The sequence below is a fragment of the Staurois parvus genome, unplaced genomic scaffold (genome assembly GCF_062004578.1).
Source record: "Staurois parvus isolate SC_StPar_1 unplaced genomic scaffold, SC_StPar_1.0 ptg000052l, whole genome shotgun sequence".
Classification (NCBI taxonomy): domain Eukaryota; kingdom Metazoa; phylum Chordata; class Amphibia; order Anura; family Ranidae; genus Staurois; species Staurois parvus.
In genome coordinates, this window is record NW_028317848.1 from 383,872 (window position 1) to 399,488 (window position 15,617).

Below are 15,617 nucleotides of genomic sequence, written 5' to 3' on the forward strand. Positions count from 1 at the left end.
GGCAGTACAGATTTGCACTATCAGTGCTGGGATAGGTGAGTATTAGGCATTTTCTTTACAGGGAGGTTTACAATAGTGACAGAGTTGCTTTAAAGTCCAGCAACAACAGCAGGAACCCTATCTATAGCAGCAGAAGTACTTGAGGAACACACGTGGTGATATTTAATAACGGAGTCTCTAACACACATTGGAGAATGTTAGGTATCTTAAAATCGTAACCATCTATCATTAAAAAAACTGAAAAGGAGAACTTGACTGTTAGTGATAAAATATAGTTTTGAGGTAACAGAGTTAGGTTTAGTCACTCACTGGGTACACTATCTGTCCAATTTTGATTTTAATCTTTCAGATCCTAAAGGGAAGCTCTCCCCAAGCCTGAGCTCCCTGTTCTCCCCCAGCTTACACAAATCCAAACAAAAGTGCCTTGCTTGTCTTACAGCAATGTCTGTAATGTAAAATTATAGGAATCTTATAAGAACATGTCGCTGACAGTGTGTTTGCATTACACTCTCCACCAAAGTAACTCCAACGTTTTGGTGATACCTGCGTGCCTTGGCTGTTAATATCAATCAGGTCACTCCATTCTGCTGTTGTCTCTTCACATGATAGCACTTTCAGGTAGATGCCAGGGAGGGAATCCTTGGTTTTGCAGTCTGGAAAGCTGGAAAGCTGATGATACATTTCGTGATGAACTGAACATTCTGCTGGGATTTTTCTGCAATAAACTTCAAACTTTGGTGTATCTGCAAAAATATTGGTCTCTCATTAAGATCTTTGGTCATCAGTCATCCTATAAAGGCATGGGTTTGCAGCAGAAGAGGAGCAAAGAGGAAGAGAACTCAAAAAGAGACATTAACTATGGTTTAAAAAAAATCAACTCAAGTACACATACAGTATTCTTAAGGTACCTGCTATTGTTCTCAGCCTCCTTCAGATCTCCAAATTAATTTACTTTGCTGCCGTTATCTGATTTCCTAGTAAAGCGTGGCCATGTTCATTCTCCATGGCCTCACCACACACTAACCGGCCACTTTATTAATTACACCTTACTAGTGCCAATAAAATATTCCCCACACCATTACACTACCACCATAAGCCTGAACCATTGATACAAGGTAGGATGGATCCATGTTTTCATGTTGTTTGCACACAATTCTGACCCTACCATCTGAATGTGGCAGCTAAAATCGATACCCATCAGACCAGGCAACGTTTTTCCAGTCATCTATTGTCCAGTTTTGCTGTTGCCCATCTGCTTCAAGTTCCGACATGTTGTGCGTTTAGAGATGGTACACAACTAATGTGCCAAACAAACGGAAGTGAGAAAAAAGGAGAGGTTTGGGAGCTCATTGAGGAAATTACAAGGAGGCAGAAGAATGCGGTAAGAAACAATTTAATGAATACCTAATTACAGGGCCATTAAGTAGTGGATGTATATGGATCATTTTGAAGAATAGGGATATTGTTTAGTGTCACTTTAAAAATATAGACAATCATGCTCTCATTTGGTCTGTTAGTCTGTTAATTATACCATTGAAAGTATTTTATTATTTGGACACTGGCAAAAAATATGACCAGCCAGTATATCTCCTCCCACTCTTACCATACCTCAGCTTTGTAGCAAAACAATACTGGAGGATGAGGAATGAACATTCACCTGGAAGAACTTAGAGGACCAGGTGGCAGCCTTGCAAATCTGTAAAACAGTTGCTTGATGCCAAAAAGCCCAAAAGGCACTCAGAGATCTAGCAGAGCATGCCTTGACAGGAAAGGGTGGAACCCAATCCTTTAGACCATAAAATTTGAAGGATGATCTGTCTGAGCCACTAAAAAATGGTGGCATGAGAAGACAGTTCCCCTTTGCAAGGACCCATCAGAAATGACAAAAAGAGAATCAGTTTCTTTAATGTAATGTAAGATAAATCTGCATAGCACAAGCTAACAGTAGTCTTACACCCAGTGACATTTTTGATGAGGGTCTCCAAGGCAGCACTGAAGAAATACTGACTCTTAAAGAGCACTTTATTAAGATGAAATATTGCAGGTTCCACAGCCAACTTCCTAATAAAAGAATCTCCAAATGAGTAAGGAGCCGCCACACATATTGGAGGAGTGAAAAGCTTATCAGGAATTTCCCAGTCCCTGTAAAGGACATCTAGGACTAGCAGGTGCATGGGAAAGGCCCTAAAAGTAGGACCTCTAAGAAAGCCTAGACAGGTAGCTGCATTGGTAGAAGCTACAGGTTGCTCTTCCAATTTTAAATCAGTGTGCTTACCATCAATAAAAGCTGAAACAATCTCTTTAAGCCTGGGAGTTTTGGCAGCTGCTTGATTTTAGACATTCTTCACTGGAGAATACCTGTGGCAGAAGGCTCAGAGGTCAGGTCAAATACAGACTCTACAGGAGAAGGCATGGGTGCAGAATCTGCAGTCAGGGTTGCTATGGAATCATAACTGTTAAGAAATTGTCCAGGGAGAAAACAGAGGGGGGCACACCTGACAGAGCTAATAAAGACACCATGAACTCAAGCAGAGCACAAATTTCCAGGCGTTAGCTTCGGGTGCTTGAGAAGAGGCGCCGGAGGCAGTACCAGAGCTGTTAATGGAAAGTAAGCAAGAGGCACCCATTATAGTGGGACTGCTCTCTGTGTCTCCAACATGTTGACTGCAAGGCAACATAGCTCAGGGTACCAGGCTAAACCTTGGGATCTCATGAATCGGCTTCTGGTAAAAGAAGAGGTGCATACGGCTGGAGGTGACCAGGTCACAGCAGGTGAACAGTAAAGACTAACTAAAGTAAATCCCTATGCCACTCATGACTAGGAGCAGTAGCATGATGCTGTTACCTCATGCTGAATGGTGGGAACAGAAGTTTGTGACATTTCCCTAAACTAAGCACGTGGTAAACCAATGGAAAATGGGAATAATAAGGCTGTCCAAATGGTCCTGATAGTTAGGAAGCTCCTGGTGCTCAATCTATATACCAGAGGCTGTGCTACAGCTCTGGACCTGGAAAGGGATCTGTTGGCTAACACATCACACTCAGGTCTGAAATATGGAACAGTGTACAGCCCAGTGCCCTAAGGACACATTCCAAGCTAGCTCTACAATCATCCAGTCCAGTGGAGTCAGGGTATGGCTTTCAAAGCTATTGCTGAAGATATGCTGATCCGGATCGCTGCGTAAAGACCAACTCAAGCAACCCAAGAGGGAAAAGTTGATTGAAGAACAAATGAATCTTAAAAATGGAAAAAAATGTCTAGTTAAATAGGTAAACTCTGCAGCAAAAAGATGTCCATCTTTTTAGGATACTAAGCATGCTGGGAGTGGGAGGAGTTATACTGGCTGGGCACTGTTTTTTTGTGTCCAAATCATCCTGTAGATGGCATTTGAACCCAATTGCTTTAGAATCTAATGCCGCTCAATGATCAAGAAAGAAACATAGAAAAAGAGAAAAAAGATATGAAGATATAAAGGAACAGCAAGTCATTCAGCCCACCAGTACTCATCCATAATTTAAATATCAGTTTTGGAAGGACCAATGCTTTAATGACTCAATATATCTATTAAAACATTAATAACAGCTTACAGGTCAACAACTAGGCAAGTTTTCTTTGTAAAGAGTAGACTTATCAAAAATGATTATTTTAAGTTGTACTTAGCTACTGATTAAATTCCAGGCAACTGTGTGCCATAAGGCAATCCATACCTTTGATATTCTCTTTTAGTAGTAACGCAACAGTGCACCTGTTCCGGATAATAACCCGAGGGCTTGGGTCTTCTGTAAGGGTTAAATAGGTCACACCAAGATGTTCCTGATAAGTCAACACCACAGCCCTTCAAAGACAAAGAAATAGTAAACTAAATGTTAAAGGTTCAGCTGGTTCATACTGTATGACTGGATAAAATGACAGATATGATTTTTTACAAGATGTGGTCAATTTACTAATAGCTTTGACCTTCTAGTTAAAGGGAATCAATCTTAATTACAATAAACATGTTTCAAAAAAAAAAAAAAAAAGTGTAATATACAATCAAGGGGATCTTTTGCTATTACAAGCACATCCAGTTTGACTTCAAAATGGTCACGCTCTTGCACATTACGTCAGTCTTTGTGTTTATATTTGCAGTGCATGTGGCCTCGTCATAAAACGTCAAAATCTAATTACATTTGATCCAGCATGGCAGAACATCAAACTGGCCAACAATCTTTATCAGTGGATCTGTAAACTGTAAGGGAACCATCTTATCGTTGTTCTAGAAGGTCAACGGAAAAAGTCAAGTAGAAAAACATATTCCCTTATTGCCTTAACTAGAAAATATATAATTAAAGCCAAGTCCATCTTTCTTGCTGACTATATAAGGCAAACCAGGAAATTCATGGACCTAGTAAGTAATATGTCTTACCTGTCATGAAATATCCATTGTGCCCTCTGTGTAAGCAGTGTGCATTCATTATTGGTCCAGTAAGATAATTTCATAGATGTTATGGGTATATTCTGTGTATCCTTATGTCATGTCCATCATTGAAGAAAATGTAGCCTGTGCACTGAAGTGCCTTGCTTAATTAAAGCTTAACTCAGTAATAATGTAGTTGAACAAATATTCATTGTGCCCAAGAGAATATGTTCAAATACTGTTTTTTATGATGGGGAATTTAAGTTTCATATTTCAGGATATTTGAAGAATCATCTAAATATAGCAAACACACTATTTGCCTTTTTTTATATTTTCCTGTCCCATCTTTCAATTTGTTAAAAACATAGAACTCTTTAAGCCATGTAATAATTACACAGGAACAAGCTAATTCAAACAGGGACACACTATATGAGCAGCTATACAGGGGCCAAAATGTGCAAGGGCTCCCTCTGTTAGAGGAGAAACATACCGGGAATCGGAAGGTCAGGGTAAAGGAGGACCCTGTAGAAACAAAAACCCAACAGAGAGAATAACTGAGGGTATACAGAGTCCAATTATTGGAACCTACAAAGCTTAAATCCAACCAGCATATAGCAAACTTACTATACAAATATAAAACTTGATTAAGCCAAATCACAAAAATTATATAATCACAAAAATATATACTAAACAACCCTCCACCACCATTAAAAAGACAACGTTGTCTTAAGACACAAACAGACATTTAAATGTCACTCCCCCCAAGTATAAATAAATAAGGTGACTCTGAAATGCCTTCTTGAATATCTTGGATCACCTAGTATACTGTTTAATAACTATAAAACAAATAGGGAGCAGAGCAGACTCACCTATACTCAATAACCAGTGCCCTTATCACCAATGCACATAAATCCATGTGGAATAAATCTGATGTTTCTCTAGGGTGGCCAGGGAGGTAGATCTGGAAATCTGCTGGTTTTGTTTCTATAGCTCTGTCTGACCATAGGAGCTACACCTTAAATGTTAGGTGAGTGGGCAACCAACCTGTTTCCATGAATCCCCCATATTAGCTGTTTTATATAATTTTTTTGTGAGGGAGGACCCTCACTTCTTCTACTTTCCTTCCAAAGAGAGAGATTACATCCTAATAACATTTGTTCACTGTCTAAGGGAACTAGCATGGTACTGCGTGCAAATGGTGAACTTGACGTAAGGAAATAACATCACTGGTTCTGTCTACTGTCAAGATGCAGTTAAAGCACATAAAGTAGTTATAAAAAACCTCAACCTGGAGGAATACAGGGGCTTCCACTGCTGATCTTCTTCTAAGAATACTAGTTTTGACTGACTACTACTAGAAATTTTAAAACTGGATTTTTAAAACTGAACTAGCAAATAAAAAAAAACCTCAAATTGATGCAGTTAGGTATTTGTTAACAAATTAGATGTATTATAATGCAGTCTTTTCCTATCCCGTATACAGCAGCACTCTGACAGAGTGGAAGGGGCATGATTGGGAGCCAATCAGGTGGAGAGAACACACCTCTGTATTTCTTTGAGGTGTATCTAAAGACAAAGCCTTTTTTGTTTGTTTTGGACAGAGTAGGGAAGGTAAGAACTTCTGTCAGGTCTTTATTGCTGTTTGTGTCCCTCCTTGGGATATTCACTTTCTCTATTTGTCCTGGTGACAATTGTCACTGGGACTAAAAGTGAGGGACAATCAAAAATTTTAAGCTTTCACTGAAACAAGAATAGAAGGAAAGACTTTTAATGGCAATTGTGGATCACATAGCAACTGTCTAGAACAGGGGTAGGCAAACTGAGGCTCTCCAGCTGTTGCAGGACTATAAGTTCCATCATGCCTCTGCAAGTCATAGCTGTAACTGTCAGTTTTGTAATTTTTGCAATGCCTCATGGGAAATGTAGTTCCACAACAGCTGGAGAGCCGCAGGTTGCCTACCCCTGGTCTAGAAGATATGCCTAACTGTGAAGAAATATCCTCTAAGTTCATGTTGTTTCTAAAAGAGAAGTTAAGTGAAATCTACCCAACGGGCCATGAATCGCAAAAAAGACCTGGCAGGGGTTTAAACCATTCCCTACTCTATTTGGTTTTAAGATACACTCTAACTACAAGCTTAACCCAAAAGCAAAGTCCGCCTTTTACAAAACAAATAAGAAATGCACATATATTTACAGCAAAATAATGTGCTTTCATTATTTGTTTGCAAATGTGATCAGTGTATCGAGGGTACAATGCCAGTTTCCTGCAGATCCTTCCTCCAGGTATACGTCTCTAGCTTGATTCAAACTTTCAGTTAGGGAGCTGCAGAAAATGCCAGTGGACTACAAGTGCAGTTATCACTGAACTTGCGTTCCATTGAGAACTTCAAGTCCGTCTGATGCTGCGGTGCAGACAGAGCCCTGCATAGTCACGCAAATTTCAAAAGAGACAGCTGTTGTGAGGAAAAGAACTCCCGCATTATGTCACAGGGTATTGGTTTGGGGGAGGAAGGGGGTCCCAGTTGAGTCATGTTACCTAAATATGAGTGTAACATGATCCAAAACTTCAAGTTAGCCTTTAAGTGGTGGCTGTGCTGCGTGTCAGAGCTATGCAAATCTCAGAACTGGATGTACAGAAATACAAATCATTGGTAAGAAAAACAATTCCCATATCTGTGTCTGGAGTTGCCTGAAGTTCACCTTTAATAGACATAATATAAAGCACAAGCAAAATGCCTTGATATATTTGCAGGTATAATTTATGTGCCTTGTTAAATTTGTAATAGAAACAAACTAAGGGCCAGTTAGCAACCTTAGGTAATATGTCCACCTCTGCATTCATAACAAGCTTCTCAAAAACATTATTGTTTTGCTATTTCAGATTCTAAATCAATAGAAATGGATGATTCCATACTTTGTGCACAAGTCATTTCCACCGCAGTCTCCTAGGGGCACAGCCACACTCTGCCGTGGGAACTCCTGGCGAATGATGGTGGGTAGACTCCAGCACTCGGCGCTGTCAGCCATGGCATTATGGCAAAAGCTGAGGAGAATGTACTTCTGGAGAGGAAGCGTTTCTGCTGTGCAATTACTGGTGTCCGAGATGAGATCCCAGCAAGGAACTGTGTTGGATTTGGTGACATTATGCTCCCCAGCTGGGCTGATGCTGAACACAGTGCTGTCTGGTACAGGCACATACTTCAGAGGAAAAGCAGGGGGAGAAAAGGACAAAAAAAGATAAGCTTGATTAAAAGAAACAGATGATTTACTCCACAGAGATTTGACTTATTATTATGAGTTGGACATTTGAAGCCAAACATTGGATTGTTGAAGTACAGCCAGATTTCCGACACAGAATGCAAAGATATCATTTTTCCTTGGGCTTTAAACATAGTTCACCGAGAGGTCTCGTTGTGTTGTATTTGACTAAGCAACAGGTGAAAAGTAGATATTTCCCCAAAAAACCTCTGCGGTTATAGCATACAGAGGACAGATAATAGCTAACATGAATGGTAAAACATGATACTGTCCAGGTTGCAGTATGACCTATATGCAGCTGTTCTAGTACCCTACAGTGACCTGAAATTTAGCCTATAATGTGTAATGCAGATTGTGGACATAGTGAGTACTGTGTATCATCAAGGCAAAAAAATTAGACTTTTCACAAGCGCGTACTATACAAACCAGTATTGTACTCCAATCAGCTGGGAAAAGGACCAGGAGAATCATGGAAAGTTCTAACACATACCAAAGGGCTCTAAACCATAAAATGGGGTAGTGCTGCAGCATTGGCATGGAAGTGATGAATTTATATGTACACCATGCTTAAGCTACAGCCTGGGAACAGAGAGAAGTAGAGATGTAACAGCAACACACAGCCATTGCATTAATGTGAGCAAATAGACTTTAATAAAACTGGAATATGCTCCCGTGTCATAGAGCATATTACCTAACTGGAAGCACTATAATAGCTCCCCAGTGGCTCTTAAATGTACGACCCATACGCATTGACACTGGTCACTTATCCATCCACTGTTAATCCTGCTTCATACACACTAAAGGCTTCACGATTATTATTTTGTGGTATATTGAGCTAAACCTGCACAGACTAAGGCCTCATGCACACTGCAGCTCAAAGAGGCTGTTTTGAGCTTTTACTCTTCTCTGCCTATTAACTCCCCCTATGTGTCCATGCACATTACAGGCATTTTCAGGAGTTTACAGCATAAATGGAATTGCCTATAGTGTGCATGGACACATAGGCTAACATAGAGGGGAGACAGGCAGAGAAAAGTGAAAGTTCAAAACAGCTCAAATGCCAGTAGGAGCAGCTTATTTGAGCTGCATTGTGTAGGAGGCCTAACAGGCAGAAACATAAAAGCTCAAATGCCAGAAAAAGCAGCTTCTGTTTTTAAGTTGCATTTTGCATGAGCCCTAAAAGCACCCAGTATATAAGGCATCATAAGGTGCCAGGTAATATCTGCATTTTTGCTGCTATTTCCTTCAACACTGCAGCCCCTGACAAGTCTAATGCAAATACTGATACTCTGTATTTGGATTGTTTGCCTTTACAATAATTCATAATTATTGTGTAATGGAAAAGTACAGAAAACTCAGTGGAGAAGTGGCTTTATAATAGGTCACTCAGGCGCTGTATTGTGTGCGCGTGTGTGTGTGCGCGGTGTGTGTGTGCGGTGTGTGTGTGTGCGCGGTGTGTGTGTGCGCGGTGTGTGTGTGTGCGTGTGCGTGTGCGTGCGTGCGTGTGTGATTTTACACATATTCCTCAAATACGGCTTTTCTCTAACACCTCTCTAAACCCAAAACAAAAAAATGCAATATATTGCAGCTTGCCAGACCTTAGATGAGGTGACTGTTTTAGTTTTAATTTTCAAGCTAAGAACATTTTTAGCAAATGTCCTTGTCAATTTGTGAGCTGAACAGACAGCAAAACATTCTTCTATTTTCTCTAATTCCAGAGAGGTTACTGAGGTTTATGGGTATTATTTTGTCCTGCAGCCTAGTCACTTTGCAAAGGCTTTGATGACCAGCACCTCCTTAGAAATGGGTGGAATGGGCCTACAGTTAATGGAGTTACACAAAGGCAGATATATTTGAAGTCCATACCTTTCTCTTGATAGATATACTGGAAGCAGGGGCGGACTGACCATTTGGAAACTCGGGCACTGCCCGAGGGCCCGGGGTCAGTAGGGAGCCCCATGAGATGCCCCTGGTACCTTTTTCATAGGCTTTTTTGAGTTTTGGCAAGGACACAGGGGCCCCAGGATCCCCTATTGCCCGGGGGCCCAATGAGTTGTCAGTCCGCCCCTGAGTGGAAGAGTAAATGTAGCCACCCAGGGACAGGAAGTGTGTTAATTGCAGGATTATCAGGTGAAAATAATGGTAAAATAGCCTGAAAAAAGCTACCAAATGCATGAACCTAATTACATTATATTGTGTTTGGGTTTAGATACGCTTCAACTTCACCCTCATATCAACTATCTTGAATGATCACATATGTAAAACTAATGTCATTGCAATGCTACACGAATGAATAATAAAACATGATTCTATCATCCATAGCCTCCAAAAAGAACAGATTTATTTTACTGAAATAACAGCATATTTATTTGGTAGCTATGAATTAAAATTCTCTTAATAATCCTCTCTTGATAAAGCCAAAGCAGGTCCTACCCTGCTTTATGTAGAATAACTTAGGAAAACCCTTCGGGAGTGAAACTTTGTACTCAGCAGCAGTGAGTACTCTAGTCTGACTGATTGGCATTCAATGCAGTACAATTACTGGCTCAAGATCAAGTGATGTCTCGGGGTATCTTAGTACAGCGTACACAGCTAGGGAATAGAAATAACATTAGCAGTCTTCAAGTAATTAAGAAAGAGTTGCAGTCCGCAGCAGGAAATGTGGTTCTTACCTCTTCATCAGAATGCTGCTGAGAAACACACATCTGTGGGCTGTAGTAAATCTTAAACGAAGTATTGTTAATGATCATTGTCTTGTCTTCAATCTGCAAAATTTGGATTCCGTTTCGAACCATTGAAGAAATGCTAAACTGACAAAGCTGAAAGAAGCAAAGATGAATTAGTAATGTGATACAGGTGAGCCTAATCAATTGTATTGTGTTAAGCAGAAGTGGATTTGTCATAAGAACAATAAGCCAGCATTGCCCCAAGAATGGAAAGTGTAGTGTTATAGGCACTTGTTTTCACTTCAGGTAGTACATGGGCTGACGATTTCAAGGGAGCCTGTTACGAGAGTACAATGGAGGCAGGGTCTTACTGGCCCATCTGAGCACTGAGCGATCCTCTGGTGGGCCCCGTGTACATGGCTACATACATGGGCATGTCAGTTCTACCTGTCACGTCATGTCATGCCTGCCTCTCTGTGCCAAGCATTCAAACTCCGGGACCCCCCTCAACCACATCATTCCTATCAACGCAGCTCAAGTTACAATAACTCAGCAAGTGTCCTAACTGATATTTCCCACATGGCTACGACCTGCCCTTCCTTCTTGGTTTTGCACTGTATAATTTTTTTTTAAAAGCCTTTTACAGCCACACAGACATTAATTAAAGGAGACTTAAGGGATATGAAAAAAACAAAACAAATCCTACATACTCACCTCCATGCTGCAGCATCAGTGTCAAGATACATCTCTCCCATGCTGACTCTAAGACTGAGAAGCAAGTGAGCACATGAACGCTAATCTCTCAGCTATAGGTCTGCTCGGAGTGGAGAGCAATGACTGGAGGCCACATGGCGCGACTGGCTCTGGCTCTCCTGCGCACTAAAAGTCACAGCCAACTGTCAATCAGGCTGCCCGGTAATTCCCAACAATACTGATGGCTTACCATTTCAAATGCTGCACAATATACTGTACATGTGAAACTCGAAAAAATTTGAATATCGTGCAAAAGTTCATTTATTTCAGTAATGCAACTTAAAAGGTGGAACTAATATATGAGATAGACTCATTACATGCAAAGCAAGATAGTTCAACCCGTGATTTGTCATAATTGTGATGATTATGGCTTACAGCTCATGAAAACCCCAAATCCACAATCTCAGAAAATTAGAATATTACATGCAATCAATAAAACAAGGATTGTACATAGAACAATATCGGACCTCTGAAAAGTATAAGCATGCATATGTACTCAGTACTTGGTCTGGGCCCCTTTTGCAGCAATTACTGCCTCAATGCGGCGTGGCATGGAAGCTATCAGCCTGTGGAACTGCTGAGGTGTTATGGAAGACAAGGATGCTTCAATAGCGGCCTTCAGCTCTTCTGCATTGTTTGGTCTCATGTCTCTCATCTTTCTCTTGGCAATGCCTCTATGGGGTTCAGGTCAGGCGAGTTTGCTGGCCAATCAAGCACAGTAATCCCACGCTCATTGAACCAGGTTTTGGTGCTTTTGGCAGTGTGGGCAGGTGCCAAGTCCTGTTGGAAAATGAAGTCAGCATCCCCATAAAGCTTGTCTGCAGAAGGAAGCATGAAGTGCTCCAAAATCTCCTGGTAGATGGCTACGTTGACCCTGGACGTAATGAAGGACAGTGGACCAACACCAGCAGATGACATGGCTCCCCAAATCAACACAGACTGTGGAAACTTCACACTGGACTTCAAGCATCTTGCAGTGTGTGCCTCTCCATTCTTCCTCCATGCTCTGGGTCCTTGGTTTCCAAATGAGATGCAAAAGTTGCTCTCATCAGAAAAGAGGACTTTGGACCACTGAGCAACAGACCAGGTCTGTTTTTCTTTAGCCCAGGTAAGACGCTTCTGACGTTGTTTGTTATTCAGGAGCGGCTTGACAAGAGGAATACGACATTTGAAGCCCATGTCCAGGATCCGTCTGTGTGTTGTGGCTCTTGATGCACTGACGCCAGCCTCAGTCCACTCCTTGTAAAAGTCCCCAACACTTTTGAATGGCCTTTTCCTGACAATCCTCTCCAGGCTGCGGTCATCCCTGCTGCTTGTGCACCTTTTTCTTCCACACTTTTCCCTTCCACATAACTTTCTATTAATGTGCTTTGATACAGCACTTTGGGAACATCCAACTTCTTTTGCAATTACCTTTTGAGGCTTTCCCTCCTTATGGAGGGTGTCAATGATGGTTTTCTGCACAACTGTCAGGTCAGCAGTCTTTCCCATGATTGTGATTCCTGGTTAAAGCCTCTGGAACCCTTTGCAGGTTTTATGGATTAATTAGCTGATTAGAGTGGGACACTTTGAGCCTAGAATATTGCACCTTTTCACAATATTCTAATTTTCTGAGATTGTGGATTTGGGGTTTTCATGAGCTGTAAGCCATAATCATCACAATTATGACAAATCACAGCTTGAACTATCTTGCTTTGCATGTAATGAGTCTATCTCATATATTAATTTCACCTTTTAAGTTGCATTACTGAAATAAATGAACTTTTGCACGATATTCTAATTTTTCGAGTTTCACCTGTATGTCAAGTTTTTTTTGTCAGTGACCTAGTTTCTCAAGCAAGCATGGTTAGAGGAAACTATAGGTGTTGATAGAAGGAGACATGAGAGTGACCCATTTAGAATGTTACAAGCCTACTTCATGTTCAGATATGCCTCCAACAACTGTTATCCTATGTGCAGACATGCCTTGTTCAAGCCCCTCATCTGTGCAAATTTGAAATGTATTGCTCTGTTATGCCTTCTATGCCTGCAGATTCTTTATTGTCATGCCAAGATGTGATTTTCACATTTGCAGAATCTGTCATTTCATAGTCAATATTCCTTTGCTTCACCTTTGATATGCTTTTTACATCTGCAGGATTACTTTACACATACCCATTTGTGGCAAAGATCCTTTGTCTAGTATGGGGGTCGGAAACCTGTTGAGCAGGTGGCAGGTAGAGAGCGAACAGGTTCCTGTGCTTCCGATCCCCGTCTTTTAGGTGCTGCACTCCTCCCCAGCCTCCTCCGCTGCTATCATCCTCAGTGCACAGTGGAGAGAGAAGAGGCGGCACAGCTCAGGAAAGAGGGCAGGAGGAGGAGCTGGTCAAATTAACTTTCCAAGGTTATTGGTACTCTGGCAGCTTCTGCTCCCGACCTTCGTCCAGAACTGTGCTGCCTTTCACTCTCTCCTCTATGTACACAGGTAGGATACTGCTTGGGACACTGCTATGGGAGGGAGGGGGGTGCAGGGGGTGATGTGAAGGGTGGCAGAGGACACTGCTATGAGGGGGGGGGCAGAGGACACTACTGTGAGGGGAGGTAATGTGCAGGAGGCAGAGGACACTGCTATTGGCAGGGCCACCCCCACAGCAGTGTCCTCTGCCCCCCCCTTCCCTCCTATGGACAAGTATTTGGCTGCTTAGGCAGCCACCTTAGGGCCCCAGGGTAGGGCAGTAAAATCCAAATTCCAAGCCACTTCCTGGGAATTAAGATTTTTAAAATACCTGTCTTACATTGATCCCCTTTATTTTCCTCCTGCAGCAGCTGAAAGCCAGCATCTCCTTTCCCTCCCACCAGCGTACAGCTTCTGATCCAGGAGATCAGTTCTAGTAAGTGTTTCCCTCACTGCCCCTTCTGTCCTTGTTCCTCTTTTTTTCTGCTGCCTGGCCCCCTGCGTGTTCCCCCTTCATCAGGGCTCCAAAATAAAATTGTAAAAATATTGTAAAAAATTAAAACTGCTGACACCGTCCACTGCCCTACTGACACCATCTGCTGATCTACTGACTGACATTGTCCAGTAGGGTAAGTTTGTATTTTTACAGTGACATTTGTTTTATTATATTTTTCTACGTTTTCTTTGGACTGTTACTGTTGAATTTTTGGGATTTGGGCAACCAGACCTATCTCCAGTAGGCCAAAAGGTCCCAATCTGTCCCTGAATGGTGGCTACCATAGCTAACCACTCATTTTGTGAATGTTTGTCCCTGCCTGTCATGTAGATACCTTGGCCTAATACTGTCAGGATTATATTGTGACACTCTCTGACACATTTTCAGCATGCATATTCTGGCTCTGTGCCTCAAAAGTACTAAAGTCAGACACAGCGGGGCAGCTAGCATTTTTCTTTTAAGAAAACACCAATGACAGCCCTTACTTCACTTATGACAGGGTCACTTTAAAGAAATCCAGTACTGAAATTAATATGTAGGCTGCCATGTCTCACCTTTTAAAATGGCAGCTGTGACTGAAAAAGTAACTTTAAACTGCATGATCAACTGTGTAACAGAATAATGTGAAATACCATTAGTGAAGAATCCAGTGCTCTGGGATCACCCTGCCATGTGTAATGCCCTGTCTTTTGTTGTTTGTCTCTGTCAAGGATCATAATTCTAGCAAAGCCAATGACAGTGTGGCTTTGCCTCAACATTCACATTCAGTCATGTGATCAGCCAAGAATTCCAGATTCTTCACAAAATATATGACATTCTCCTTTATCATATCTTGATTTAACAGATCGACTTATATAAAATTAGGCTAATAGCTTTGAGTAACAAGTCTTAAAAAAAGTCTTCCTCCTTAAAACAAGTTTTGGCCAACGGTAGTGTTCATACATCTAAAAACCCTATGGGCTTTCCTAGTTAAGATATTCAATATATCCTTTAAGACTTAAAAACATGAAACCTTACTATGTGCTAGTTCTGCCCTAGCTTGCCCATAAAACAAGAAACCCCTCAATGAAACTCATTAAACTATATTTCAGATTTTGGATAATTTTTTAACTATTAACGGTAATGCAGAGAATGCTGTCTAATTTTGCAATAAACCATAATTACATTTAATTCAGTCTATAAACCTCAAATTGTTTTCTGTGGCCTCTATATGATGTGTTGCTGCTTGCCAATTCAAATTTATAGGTGCATTATTAATTTATGATACTAATTTAATTTTCATATGAAAAGTAACTGAAGAAATGGAAATGATGGATTCCGCTATATTGTGCCCTATGAAAAGAAATACAAAACTAGGACAGCATGCACCGTTTACTTATGGAGTTGTTCCACGTTTCAGGAATGCAGGTGTACAACACCAATGGTACTAAGTTTCGAAAATTGCACTAGTAAAAACATAAGAGAAAAAATATTTCCAAAATATAAAAGAAGAGGCAAGGTCGGAAATGAAGAGAGGAAAAAGGAAATGGCTTTGCCCTGGGGATTAATATAATTTTTATTTAAATATCATTGGTTTTCAAATTGCATAAATGTTCATATGGGCACTTTAAGAA

At 41.0% G+C, this 15,617-nt stretch overlaps 1 protein-coding gene across 1 annotated transcript in view; it reads right to left on the bottom strand.

Moving 5' to 3' along the window:
• VPS13B (vacuolar protein sorting 13 homolog B) overlaps positions 1–15,617 on the bottom strand; it is a 1,305,797-nt gene that overhangs the window by 70,781 nt on the left and 1,219,399 nt on the right. The window contains exons 51-54 of the mRNA XM_089666424.1: positions 10,328–10,474; positions 7,312–7,595; positions 3,709–3,836; positions 544–743 (exon numbers count right to left, since the gene is read on the bottom strand). Of these exons, the coding sequence (XP_089522550.1) occupies positions 544–743; positions 3,709–3,836; positions 7,312–7,595; positions 10,328–10,474 (759 nt within the window). The remainder of the gene's footprint in view (positions 1–543; positions 744–3,708; positions 3,837–7,311; positions 7,596–10,327; positions 10,475–15,617) is intronic.